A 13,328-nucleotide genomic window follows, 5' to 3' on the forward strand; every position below is an offset into this window, starting at 1 on the left:
TAGATGCTGAAGACCTACTGTTCCAATAAAGGAATCTTTCAATCTACACGACTAATTTCGGTACCACTTCAGCACTTCCCTACCTCTTGCCCGCTGTAGTTTCCTTGTTCATGCCAGCAGACGTCACCAGGGCACCCCAGGACGTCAGCGCCACATGAGGGAAGGAAGCAGCCTCTACAAATGTCAGGTTGGTCGGCTTGTGAGACAGGGCGGCTTCCTTACAGATGGTGTACTCAGCAAGGCTGCCGTAGCTGTGATCCAGTCCTAGTGCTCCCCACACCTGGTGTAACACATGTGCAATACCTACTAGTACTCTGTGATCCTCTATGATAAAAAAAACAAGTAACATAACTGTTACAGCATTCTAACCTGTCTTACACAATACAGTTGTGATGAAACTAACTTCTGCATGCACACCATATATCATAACTTATGAAATAGGATGTTGAGACATACATGTCAGGGCTCGAAATACTGGGTGCATGTGCACCCAGGTGCACCCAAAATTGGAACTGTGCACCCAATTATTTTCTGTGGGTGCACAGGGTGCACCCAAATATTTTTTGACACATGTATGTAAAGATATCAAAGTATACTAGTATACATCATATTCTTGACATCTAAGTGTTAGATTAGAAAGATAATAAAAATGTTTGTCATGGTACTTGTTTAAGGATTTGATAGCCTGTAACTAAGATTTACTATTAGGTTATTACTTAAATTTAAGTGGTGCACCCAAAATTTTTTTGGTGCACCCAATTTTTTAAGCTGAGCGCACCAGTGCACCTAATCTGAAAAATGAATTTCGAGCCCTGCATGTACTGGAGAACAAGAAAATGCATATATGCTATACAGCATTTACTACAATTAGGTTTATTCCTGTGTGTTACTGTTTTAGCGCCTTTCATCCCTCCTGTGCCAGACTCCTGTGCCATATTTTTTTTATTTCAGAAGTATCACTGGCACTGCATGTTACTACTCACTGATAACTGAGGTAAGAAAGCCTGAAATGAAGATTATATATACATGTATTGACTTTTTTTTTCATTAAAAAGATAAAATGACCCTGTTAGTTAATTTTGTGCTACATCACATAAAATAGCCTTACCTCATCTCCTGGCTTGAACTTGGCAACCTTTGACCCAACATCCTCAACTATTCCAGAAAAATCCCTCCCCACCATGATAGGGAACAGTGGAAGCTAAGACGAAAAACATGTGCTGAGTTAGTACTATCAAAACACAAATTTCTGTATCTAAACACATATTTAAAGGTAAAGGAGTCAAATGTATGAAAGATACCAGCTATTGAGGTACAATGTATATGCATAATCTATCTAATCTTTAGTTGATTGTTAAGCCCTAGAGGGGTACCAAAGTACCATTTACTTAAGCACAATAAGATTAACTGTTGGCCAAACGGGGGGTGTTGGGATTGTCTTGAATGTTAAGGTTGTTTATGTATTAAAATGATCAAATGTATCCAAAATACCTACTGGTAGTATCAATATATGCTTGCTGCCTAAAGCCAGTCATGGCTTTTTTACTGACACCTTGAAATGACAAGCAGAAAAATTAAAGGGAAGTCTATGAAACTACCCTTCAGGCTATCTACCTTAGTCTTCCTGCGACTGGACCTGTACAGAGCATTCATGTAGCCCTCCCGTATCCTGAGGTCCAGCACATTGATAGATGCAGCCTTTACCCTGATCAGAACATTATCTTCAGCTGGAGGTGCAGGAACAGGGTAGTCCTCATCCACTGTCATCACCTGGGAATAGTGAGAGGGGAACATCACCATTTTATTGAATCTGTGCGCTAACATAAGGAAGTGAAGTTTGAGTACTAGTAGCAGGATGTAACAACCAGTCAAGATGTCATCAGAAACACCTTAGAACCAAATGTATTGCCAAGTTTGAAGGCCATGTCATATTAGGACAGTGATCTTGAACATTTCTACATAATATGCAGGTTGGGATTTTTTTCTGATTTCAATATCACCTCTACAAGGCCCAGAACAGAACCGATAATGATATTCCATCAGAATACGTAAAAGGCAGACTCCTATAAATTGTAACTAGTAAAGGAGGAAAATATGGCTGATAAGGGGGTAGCGTTACAGAGTTTTGACGAATCCTTCCCTTAAGGTCACACTAACCTCAGGACCTCCATACGAAGTGAACACAACAGCCTTCATTTTCCTTCCTGTAGTTGGATGCGGCTCCACTGCCCTGGCTTTGCGCCTCCATAGTTGCACGCACACTGCCAGCAGAGTGGTAGTGACTGCTACACTGGCTCCCAGAAAAACTTGCTGTTTGTCAACTGCAAAAATCAATGAGATTAAATTGCAAAAATCAATAATAATAGGCCATCAATAACATAAACGTTAGTTCTAACTGAAGGTGATTGTAAGGATTTGAACACAATACAGCTAAGACTACTAGTATATACTGCGCCGCATTACTGGATAGATTTGGATCCCTAAAACTTCTGGCATGCAGATGGGAAAAGATAGCTAGTTATCCTGGAATCCAGCTTCCGAAACTATTTTACAAGGATTCCAGGCTATATGAGGGTCTGCATGCCTTTTTCCGTTAAGCGTTACGAGCCATTTTAATTCACCGTTAATCGTTACCGACCCGCTCTAATTCAACGTTAATCGTTATTGGTATATTCTTCGTGAAGCGTTACTGGTCGTTTTATTTCAACGTTAATCGTTATTTGTTATCCCGAATTCACCGTTAACCGGTACCAAGAAATTCTTCGTTAACCCGTTATATTATGACAAGGAGGTCAAATGCCAGATAGAACCCCTGAAAATGCAGGAAATGGCGTTTCAAAGGGTCCAGATTTCAAAATTTCTCCGAGCCTCCTGGCCTTCGGCTCTGAACATGGTAAAATATGTTGCGGAAGCGTCGCCCTCAAAACTTTATCACTCATACATATTTCAGTGTCAAACATAGGTAAGTTTCGGGCAAAAAGTTCTCCTAGAATGCAAAAAATGAGGTTTCTCCAGACCTCCATTGAAACGGCTTGCGCCTTTGGCGCTCACGACGACATGGCGAAAATATGTTAGGGGCGTGGGTTTTCACACAAAAACAACCTTTCTCTCTAATAAAATGTCATTTAATTTAGCCTCGTCTTACAGCAAAATCTGTCCTTCAAAATGCAGTAAATGGCGTTTCAGACGGTGCAGATTTTAAAATTTTCCCGGACTTATATTGCAACGCCTCGTGCCTTCCGAGCTCGAATTTGGAAAAATATGTCGGGGCTCTGGGGGTGGAAGCCAACGCTACGAGTACAATCTTGTGTAATTTGATGAAAATGTCAAAATCAGCCTAGCTTAGTCGGTCGGCAGGAAATGCAGGAAATAGCATTTAAGAGGGTCTTTTAACCCAACATCCCCCCCCCCCTGGAATGCGTCGCGCCCTCGGCGCTCCATGTGCTGAAACAATAGTTCAATCCACACCCCCCCCCCATAAAAACTTTGCTGCCGCCGTCTCTGTGGCGGACCGGGAACTCTGCCTCCGTCAATTTACTGATGTCATGGACATTGTCCTTGTCATTCCTCCGGGTTCTGGGCACCTTTTGCTTCTCACAATGTATTTTCACCCATTGATATAACTACTCTAGCGTTGTATGAATAGGAATGCACGTCATTAATGTTATGCTTTGTCATTCTGAATTTACCGTTAAGCGTTACCGGGCCTCCTGAATTTACCGTTAAGCGTTACCGGGCCTCCTGAATTCACCGTTAAGCGTTACCGGGCCTCCTGAATTCACCGTTAAGCGTTACCAAGAACCCCCCATGCAGACCCTCCTATATTATAAAAAGATATGCTTACATTCATAGGAAAAGGAGCACTTCAACAAACTCTACAGTCAGTAACAAATAATGATGCTAAAACAATTAAGACCTCCTTTGCAAAAGTTAAAATACACACATACAACACATTTATGAGCATTATGTCACAGCAAGTTGGTCACAGTAAACCGTTATCAAATTTACCCTCATACTGCCCAACAGAGAATTGCCCAGGAGAGGTAAGATGTTCCCAAACAGCGGTGAAAAAAGACGCTAGTTCTGAGAATGACACTTCTGCCATGGCTGTCACAAAAGAAGAACGCACCGACTCCAGCAATAACTGCGGAAGGAGGAAGTTATTACCATTACTTCCTCCATAATTCCGCGAAAGCGCCAAAAAGTTTGATTTGGGGGTCACTGGACCATCCCATTTTCCCATCGACAACTATTTATTTCACACATATGATAAATACGTTATGATAAATAAGTAAGAATCATTGTACCTTTCTAATACACCAATGACAAATTATTTGCACAAAAATAATTATTTCTTGTTAAGTTAGGATTTTGGATTGTTTTATTCTTACAAACAACTTCTTTTACCCCGTTTCTAATGGTTACTCCGCACCTGATGACCTGGCGGTCAGTGACCAGGGATAAACCGTTTGACATTATAAAACTGTCCATGTTTGCTCCTGACTTAACAAAATAAAGGAATCTTAATAAAATCCCACATCTAGCTTATTTAGACAGTGTCAGCAAGGTCTCCAAAGACGTTAACTTTATGTTAGATTCTGTACTATCGACACAAACGACCAATTTGCAACCCTGCCCAGGATAAATGGTTTATCCCGCTTAAAGTACAGTACTGGAAGCAAAATGGCTGCTCCACTGAAACCTTGGGAGAGAGCTGCTGGGAATGGCGGTGTAGGCGCTACAGGAGAGGACAGAACAAGGTAACATACCCTTGGCCATGTACTGAAATGGGCTAAGGCCCAATGGACTACATTTTTGAGCATGTTAAACGGATGTCAGATCCTAAACAACACCGAGCAGAGTGGCCTACGTAGAGGCTTACGAAACCTGTTAGTGTTACCTGTTTCCCAGTCAGGTAAACATGTAGTTAACTGGTTCATGTAGCTAGTTAGGTACTACTAGTTGTCCTTTTATTTATAGTGGATGTTGCAACGATGCGCTCTACTCTATCAGTATAAATTCACTCAGACATAAAGCTGTCCGTCCCCTATCTTCTTGCCACCACCACCAAAAGTTGTTTTGAATGAGTTGCAGTTTATTCCTTGAAATGCACTAGTTTTGGGGGATAGAATATTAAACGGAGGTCCGTGTTTGAGAAGAGCCACATAGTGACACCTTGAGCATGTTTAAGAACCCACCACACTTATCAGAAAGAGAAGGGGTCTTTGTGAGTGGTTCAAAACCTGCAGTTCTATGGCCACACAAGGGGCAATTTACTGTTGTATTGAGGTCACCTGAGTTAGCTCCCAATGTTAGCCAGTCCAGACCCTTGCAATTAGCCCCATAGCTCCTCATGATTCATTCTCTGGCTTAGAGTAGTCAGGCTGCCCAATTACATTGAGTTGCAGATTGCAAATGCATCTCTTCAGATGCAATACCATAGTTTATCACTTGTGGGGATAGGTGTTGAGTAGAAGTTGATTGTGTTGAATATAAATACATGTACACATACATGTATGCAAGTGATGTGATACAATTAATTGGCTTCTCTGTCCTGCCTAGACCTGGATCAGCACCAATCAGCAGACCTACCGGCCCATCCGCCAATGGTGGACCAACCCGTGCCCCGCCCCGCCCACCTCCCCGACCCTCCAGGCAGCAGCCTAGCTCAGCTCTGAACAGATACAGCCCTATGTATGGAGGAGGAAGCTATGGTGGATATGGGGGCATGTACGGCGGAGGTGGCATATATGGGGGCGGCATGTATGGAGGAGGAATGTATGGAAACAGTATGTACGGTGGTGGGTACGGAATGAACAGATATGGCAGTACAAACAATGGCCAGAGTCCAAGCAGGTTTGTTCAAGCAGCTGAGGAGAGCAGCAGGCAGGCATTCCAGTCTATTGAGAGTATTGTGTCTGCATTCGGCTCGGTGTCCATGATGCTGGAGTCCACCTTCTATGCCGTGTACAACTCCTTCAGGGCCGTGCTGGGAGTCGCCGACCACTTCAGCCGCATGAAGACACACTTTGCACAGATCTTCTCCGCCTTTGCCGTGGTGAGAACTTTGCGTTACCTGTACAACAAACTGCTGGTGCTGCTGGGCAGGAAGGTGAGTGCCGAGGCTGAGGCGGCCTGGAGCTCGGCAACCACCGAGGCACAGGCTTCATCACTAGAGGAGGATGGGAAGGGCAGGCCCAAGTCCTGGCCCATCATGCTGTTCCTTGCTGTGGCAGTGGGAGGACCATGGCTCATCTGGAGACTCCTCAGCTCTGTGGCTGATGTGGCCAAGCCAGGTAAAATCACATGTGTGTGCATTTGTATGTCTGTGTGTGTACGTGTCTTATAATCTGACTCACTTAATTGCTGTTTTATCACTATCATCTTGGTTTTATCCTTCTGAAATGAATTCCATTATTTATTTTCTTTCTTCACGGTTGCAGCAGATGCTTGAGGTGTGAATTTTTGTATTTTTTTCCTTTCAGCTGAGACCGAGTGGGCCAATGGGAATGATGACCATGTGGTGGGCAGGGCTGAGTATGACTTTGAGGCTGAGAGTGAGGAGGAGCTGTCCTTCCGTGCTGGTGACATGCTCAACTTTGCACCCAAAGGTGGGTCATTGGCTTGGTACATATGGATTGGCAGTCATATTGAAATTTCCTCTATGAGTTGGTTACATCACTTTGGAATTATTTTCTGATTTTCTGGTAAAATGCCTTCAACATCCCAGTCATAAGAATTTCCTTTGTAGAAGATAAAAAGAGACTACTTAAGATATTGTAAGGAAGGGGTAAAATACTATCATTACCCTGATGATTTCTTTATCTGATGTTTTGAAGACAGAGATAATTTCAGTGACAGTCTACCACATTTTTTCTTCAGTATTGGTAGTAATAAAGATAGTGTTAACCCCACAGATCTGCAGCCTAAGGTACGTGGGTGGCTGCTGGCCAGTCTGGACGGCCAGTCATCAGGCCTTGTCCCTGCCAACTACATCACCATCATGGGAAAGAGGAGGGGCAGGAAACATGTCCTCCAGGAGCAGCAACAACAACAGCAACCGCTGGAACAGACACAGGCACAGGCAGCAGCAGGACCAGGGCAGGACCAGGAGACGTTGGACGACACCTTCCAGATGGTACAGGACATGGCACCCAGCAGCAGGAGTGTCCAGCACAGTGCCAGCCTTCCCGATGACTTAATGTCTTTTGACAAAAGTTTCAGAACAGTGGAACAGGAGGCGGGCAGTTCTAGTGCCAGCAGCCTGAAGGACTTTGATACAGCCTTTGAGAAAGACGTGCCTACAGCACCACCACAGAGCAGTCCTGTCCCAGAAAAAACAACAACAAAAAGTAACAGTAAGAAAGATGAAGTGTAGGACTGGTATACAGGATACTTTAGGCAAGTAGTATTGCGTACTTGATTAAACATGGCATTTCTTTGATCTATTGAAGGTTTAAATCGATGTACAGAAGTTACGTGAATACATGTAATTGATTAGATTTATACCACCTGTTGCAATTCCTGTCATTAGGTATTACTCCAAATTCATATCATTGACTATTTGCTTCTTTGTTTGAAAACTAATTATTAGAAAGGACATCATTCTGAATTTGGTTTGAATCAAATACATATACATGCATCAAAAGTCATCTACATACAAATTGCTGATGTTGTGCTCTAAAAAGAAAACAAATCACTCAAATAAAGGTGGAAATAGATATACTAAACATATGTGATCAAACTGTTATCATCAAGAATTGTTCTTACACAGCCATATGTTACTGCTACAGAAATGCTAGTAGTAGAAATTGGTAAAATGGGACGACTAATTTGTCAGAGGAGGTAGCCTGTTTTAGAAGGTTGGGTTTGCTTCAGCAGAATATTTTTCACTGTATTTTGGCCAATTTCTAGTGTTTATCAAGATGAGTCTAGCCATATAACCTCCTTGGTCTGGCATAGACTAAGATCTACAGCAATACAGCATGCAGCACAGCTGTTATCTCTACAGAGTGGCAAAGGAAACAAAACTTCTGTTCAAAAATGTTGGTATGATTTAATTTCATATACCATTTGCTATGAAGTACAATAAAATTGAATCCCATATAATTTCTGCTGCTCCCTTGGAGCAAAACCTGTCATACATTTGTAGGATGTCAGTGCTCTTGAGGACCTGTATCTTGTAACACTTGTGTCACTAGTACTACTATTAACTCATCATAAGGGACTAATGTTTCTACATGGTCATCACAGCAGCAAACACTTCACTTAAAGTATATCCACACATCAAACAACGTATCTTTCAAAGAAAAATATATCAGTGTCTTGTTATTTCATGAACAAAATATATACAACTTTAATACTCCAAGACATCTTGAATCAAACTATCATGATCAAAAGTATTTGCTTCCATAAGCAAAATTCAAAGTCAACTTCAAGTCTTTTATAGTTAGTAATGACTTGCTGCCTGATACAGTTACACCTTTTGTCTACAAAAAGCATCTCTAGTCTAGACATGCTGTAGGCAACCTTTCATAGAAAGGCCAGAGTAAATGTTTGTCACAGTGTTGGGCCTAAAGAGACTTTGTTTAATTTTTTAGTGTATTATATACCATGCTCTAATACTACTGTTTTCTCTACATAGCTGGGTACTGTTATATATTGGTACATCGAATATATTCATATCACTTAGGTACGGTAAAGAACTGAAACCTTTTTTCTGTAAGCAAGTTTTGTTCAAGAAGAACATTTTTAAATGAAATCCAATAGATAATAATTTCCATACAAAAAATTCTCCTTTTTCATTCAAATACAAACAGAAGACATGCAAACATCAAATTCAACTCACTAGAGGAGATACGTCCGTCAATGTAAAAATATCTTTGGAACAATCTTTGCAACATAGAAATTCAAAATTTACAGCAAAAACAACTTAGGCATAGCCAGCACCTAGAAGCAGGGAGCAATAACTGAATACCCCTTGTGCAACATCAGAAATCAAAATTTACAGCAATAACAACTTAGGCATAGCCAGCACCTAGAAGCAAGGGGCAATAACTGAACACCCCTTGCTGACATCAAAATCACTGTGGTAGATGGTTGGCCTCAGACCCCACTTGTTTTTGCGGTAGATCCCGAGGCAAGTGTAGACGTCAGGCTTGTAGCTCATGGGGCACTTGATTCCCACCCGACGGATGGCATTCTCCAGCAGCCACACCTCATCTCTGTTGTTGAAATTTGTGTTGTACACGCACACCACGTGCCTGAAGTTGGCGTCGGGAGTTTTACTAGCTGGACTAACTTTTGCCGAGGAGCCAAGCTTCCCTTCCACCACACCCCTCGCTATAGCACTCCATCCGTAGTCCACTTTGAAGCCGTTCTCTACGTGGAACAGCCACTTCCCCGAGGTGCAGTGGTTGTTCAGTGCAAGGGACGTGATCGTCTCCAAGGTGACGGCCCGGCCGGAGTGCTTCAAGTTCTCCCAGCCTTCCTGGAGGTGCACAACATCGCGTAGGGGGTCGTCCACATATGACTCAGCGTGCACCGAAATCCAACCTACACCATCTTCCCTCATCACCTGAATACAAGCACAGGGACAAAGGGTAAGGTGCAAGTCACAAGACACTTCATAGCTGTTGTCCTACATGTAAACCCAGTCTCACTTTGCAAATAGTTTTGCAGCTGATGTGTTTAGCCAAGTCATCACAAGTGGAGATTGAAGCTAGCATATCAGTGAATATATTATGTGAATAGGACCGAGAAGGTCTAATCCAGTGATAAATACCTTTGTTGAAGAATATTTTCAAACCACTGCTAATCTATCAAAAACCAAATTGCAGTCATCAAAGGCCCACATTTATTTTCAACACACTAATTAGAGACATTTCACCTTGGAGGGTGCAAACTCATCCAACCAAGGATCCAGGTCAGACAGATCCTTGATGCGAGCGTCGAACGTGATCCACTGGTCCAGGTCCGCAGCCATGGCCTCCGCAGCGTAGTCATCAGCAGTCTTCTCCGCGTCGCCATGGGAACCATGGAAGTGATCACCCTGCTGTTGACTGTGGCTGGGGCCATGATGGTTGCCATGGTAACCATAGTCTGCTGGATCTACCTCCATAGTTGTTGTTGTTGTAGTGTAGAACGATCCCCACCAGGGTGTACTGGGATAAATATGTGGACAAAGTAAGTATGAGGGATTTGGTAAAAGTTAGATAAAGCATTTGTCCATTTCCTGATGCTAGTTGATAATTGATGGAAGTGATTCTGTGCTGTTATTTATAATGCTGCTTTTAATAATCAAAAGTCATCAGTTGATGATTAATGACTCTCATAATTAATAAGTACACCCATCAGAGGAACAATGTTATTACCGAATATCTGAAACCATATAATATCTAACAGGAACTGTTTATAAACTGGAAACAGATATGAGTGTGAAATAATATCATAATATCATTACGTTATGTGGTTAGCGGTTGGACTACACCCAGCTGACCTAACGTTAACAGTCATAGGCGGGTACAAATTTGTCTGAAATTGACCAAAGAAAGCGATGACAGTTACCTACAGGAGTTTCCGAGTTTGCTGTGGATTCTAGGAAACCCTGTACACACTGACAGAGCCGATGCCACAGCTGTTTAACCGCCCAAAATCACAGAAAACATACACAACAGGGGCTGTTGTTTACGACCGAGACGTGACCCGTGCGTCAACTCTGACCCATACATTATCACTTCCGGGTGAAAGGCATATCACACCCTAAAATTTAGGTGACAATGCAGAGTCACCATTTAGACAGAATAAGACAATAATAAGCATTCAATTTACTTAATTGGCCGAAAAAATAATTCCTTTGCTACAGTTAACTCCACTTTATATGGTAAATATTCTTCTATATTTTTCTAACAGCAGACGGAAACAATTATTTTCACCCCTGTTTTATAGTGTATGATGCCATTTTCCCGCCATGCATCACACAACTTCCTTGCATCAGACATCGGGTTTTCTACACGTGTGACAAGATTTCCTAAAGTTTCCGTCGTTTCTTGTCTGTGTAAGAAGAATTCATAAGGTGAGAATAGACCTTATGCTCCTCAATCATAGCCTGATATAAAATAGTATTCGAAAATGCCATTTTAGGGTACTTAGGATCATTTTAGAACTGGCAAATACGTGACACTTCATAAGGCACCATCCTTGATTTATACAAATTATCATGTAGATGCCATATGTCCATCAGTTACACCAAGGAGGTTGAAAAAAAGGAATTGGTTACACGATAATCACTTTGCGATTCATAGATATGTGCTCTGACTAAAAGATTAAAATTATTGAAGTTTTGCATCCCACGAATCATTCAAAATTATTACACCAACCAACATATCATTCTTTCTGATATTATATTTATAATGGGAATATAGTGTAACCATAGTTATGTCGTTTCTTTGTGGTAATGGAGTGTAATATTCTTCTGTTTCCATCTTGCTGATCTTGCAGATTGAGATATCGTGACGATGGCGCCATCCTGCCGCTTCTACGCAAAGCGGTTTCCCCAGGTTGATGAAGTTATCATGGTGAATGTTCGGTCCATCGCAGAGATGGGGGCGTACGTCAGCCTCCTGGAGTACAACAATATTGAAGGTCTGCCTCTTGTCACTTTCCTTCTTCACTATATTATATGTACATGTAGGTGCAATTAACTGCTTAATTTCTATTTCTAAGAAATTTCTTTTAATACTAAATATTAAGTCACTAGGTAATTACATGTAACTATTATTAAGTAAACATCATTTTCCCCATTAAGTCCCTTCTTTGTTGCAGAAGGAAGCATACTATTTCTTGTGTCTGATACCTATGTGCTACTTTCTTTCTGTTTGAAAATATTTTGTCCTGAGTATTACCAAAAGAGGATTTTACTTTGTCAGTGATCAAATGGAATTCCAACCCAATAGCAATCTGTACAGCAATCTTTTTTGGACAACAAACCAATGCAGGTTTACATGCTAGTCTTTCTAAGTTGCATATTGTATCATCTATTTTGTAGGTATGATCCTGCTGAGTGAATTGTCCCGACGACGTATCCGTTCCATCAACAAGTTGATCCGAGTGGGTCGTAACGAGTGTGTGGTGGTCATCAGAGTGGACGAGGAAAAGGGTAGGCAACAACCTCCTAATCCTTATCAGTCTTTTTTTTTAATGATCAGGCCCAAATTTTGGTACTGACATTGTGTGCGACTGTGGTTACTCTTCAGTGGCATTAACAAGTTATATTTCTCAAACTTAAGAATAAGAATGGGAATATCTTGCTTCTTTGTTCATCAATCATCATACTTTTTGGATATACATCTGTGATAAAAGCAGGAAAGCAAAGCTGGCTACTTAGAATCAGCAGTGAGTAGTGTGCATTTATTTCTTTTGTGCAATAAATGCCTTACAACTTCTTTATGTATAATTTTGTTCCTTGACATTTGTTGAAGAAAAGCTTCACAATATGCTCCAATGACCTGTATAACCATGTCTGCCTGCTGCAGGATACATTGATTTGTCCAAGAGAAGAGTGTCCCAAGAGGAGATGGCTCAGTGTGAAGAAAAGTTTGCCAAGGCTAAGGCTGTAAGTTACCTCTCAGTTATAGATGTTTCTACATGAGTGTTATGGTGAGTCAACCATTTGGAAGAAAGGAAACAAAAAGGTAGTGGTTTCTCCACTTTTTGATTATGTCTGTTTGTTTAAGCTGCAAATATTACAGGTTGGCATTACTACTGATAATATTCCTGCTATAAGCAGCCTCATTCACCAAGTTTTATTGTTTGCAGCATGAATCAGTAGTGATAGGTGAGCATATTCTGACTTTTGGTATCCCCGTGCAGGTGAACAGTATCCTGCGGCATGTGGCACACCTGCTGGAGTACCAGCACGATGAGCAGCTGGAGGATCTGTACGTGCGCACGGCCTGGGCCTTTGATGATGAAAAACCTGGGAGTGCTTATGAGATGTTCAAGAAGGCTGTCTCGTAAGTACATGGAACAGTCTGCATGATTAGTAGGGCTACTGATGTCATTGCAGGACAGATTTCTGCTGAAATAATTTGATTGAGGTTTTTTTGGGGAATAGTCTCTGTTATTAATCCCTAACAAGTATTTTATGTGTAGTAAGCCCCCCAGCACTGGACAAGTCCCTGTTGCTAGTTCCAACAATGTCTGTATGTGTGTAGTTAGCTCCAAGTCCCGGACAAGTCCCTGTTGGTAGTTCCTAATACATTTCTGTATGTATGTAGTGAGCCCCAGGTCCTGTTCGTAGTTCCTAACACATCTCTGTATGTATGTAG

General features: G+C 41.7%; 4 protein-coding genes across 4 annotated transcripts in view; 2 read left to right on the plus strand and 2 right to left on the minus strand.

The window, feature by feature from the left end:
- Window positions 1-83: 83 nt before the first annotated feature.
- On the minus strand, window positions 84-4,237 carry LOC118410118 (reticulon-4-interacting protein 1 homolog, mitochondrial-like; the record flags this gene model as incomplete). The annotated part of the gene is given in 5 exon segments (XM_035811630.1): window positions 84-280; window positions 1,109-1,201; window positions 1,615-1,770; window positions 2,158-2,321; window positions 4,009-4,237. Coding segments are annotated over 5 exon segments (707 nt in total), but the record flags the coding sequence as incomplete, so codon positions are not given.
- Window positions 4,238-4,530: 293 nt separating this feature from the next.
- Window positions 4,531-7,730, plus strand: LOC118410117 (peroxisomal membrane protein PEX13-like). The gene is made up of 4 exons (XM_035811629.1): window positions 4,531-4,760; window positions 5,563-6,296; window positions 6,486-6,611; window positions 6,918-7,730. Exons 1-4 carry the CDS (start codon window positions 4,684-4,686, stop codon window positions 7,376-7,378), a joined length of 1,398 nt encoding a protein of 465 aa, XP_035667522.1. The 5' UTR covers window positions 4,531-4,683; the 3' UTR covers window positions 7,379-7,730.
- Window positions 7,731-8,339: 609 nt separating this feature from the next.
- LOC118410132 (UPF0696 protein C11orf68 homolog) lies at window positions 8,340-10,157 on the minus strand. The gene is made up of 2 exons (XM_035811657.1): window positions 9,890-10,157; window positions 8,340-9,577 (listed from the first exon to the last, which is right to left on the minus strand). Exons 1-2 carry the CDS (start codon window positions 10,118-10,120, stop codon window positions 9,038-9,040), a joined length of 771 nt encoding a protein of 256 aa, XP_035667550.1. The 5' UTR covers window positions 10,121-10,157; the 3' UTR covers window positions 8,340-9,037.
- Window positions 10,158-10,968: 811 nt separating this feature from the next.
- LOC118410129 (eukaryotic translation initiation factor 2 subunit 1-like) overlaps window positions 10,969-13,328 on the plus strand; it is a gene marked incomplete in the record, with an annotated part of 7,324 nt that continues 4,964 nt past the window's right edge. Inside the window, 6 exon segments of the mRNA XM_035811654.1 lie at window positions 10,969-11,074; window positions 11,500-11,643; window positions 12,047-12,157; window positions 12,534-12,613; window positions 12,871-13,013; window positions 13,278-13,292. Of these exon segments, the coding sequence (XP_035667547.1) occupies window positions 11,517-11,643; window positions 12,047-12,157; window positions 12,534-12,613; window positions 12,871-13,013; window positions 13,278-13,292 (476 nt within the window).

The sequence above is a fragment of the Branchiostoma floridae genome, chromosome 2, assembly GCF_000003815.2.
Source record: "Branchiostoma floridae strain S238N-H82 chromosome 2, Bfl_VNyyK, whole genome shotgun sequence".
NCBI lineage: Eukaryota > Metazoa > Chordata > Leptocardii > Amphioxiformes > Branchiostomatidae > Branchiostoma > Branchiostoma floridae.

Excerpts from the sequence above, each read along its gene's own strand:
- LOC118410117 (XM_035811629.1), top strand. The coding sequence starts at position 4,684 with ATGGCTGCTCCACTGAAACCTTGGGAGAGAGCTGCTGGGAATGGCGGT. Across the intron at positions 4,761-5,562 it reads ACAGGAGAGGACAGAACAAG|ACCTGGATCAGCACCAATCA; the intron begins GTAACATACCCT and ends TGTCCTGCCTAG. Across the intron at positions 6,297-6,485 it reads GGCTGATGTGGCCAAGCCAG|CTGAGACCGAGTGGGCCAAT; the intron begins GTAAAATCACAT and ends TTTTCCTTTCAG.
- LOC118410132 (XM_035811657.1), bottom strand. The coding sequence starts at position 10,120 with ATGGAGGTAGATCCAGCAGACTATGGTTACCATGGCAACCATCATGGC. Across the intron at positions 9,578-9,889 it reads ATGAGTTTGCACCCTCCAAG|GTGATGAGGGAAGATGGTGT; the intron begins GTGAAATGTCTC and ends GCTTGTATTCAG.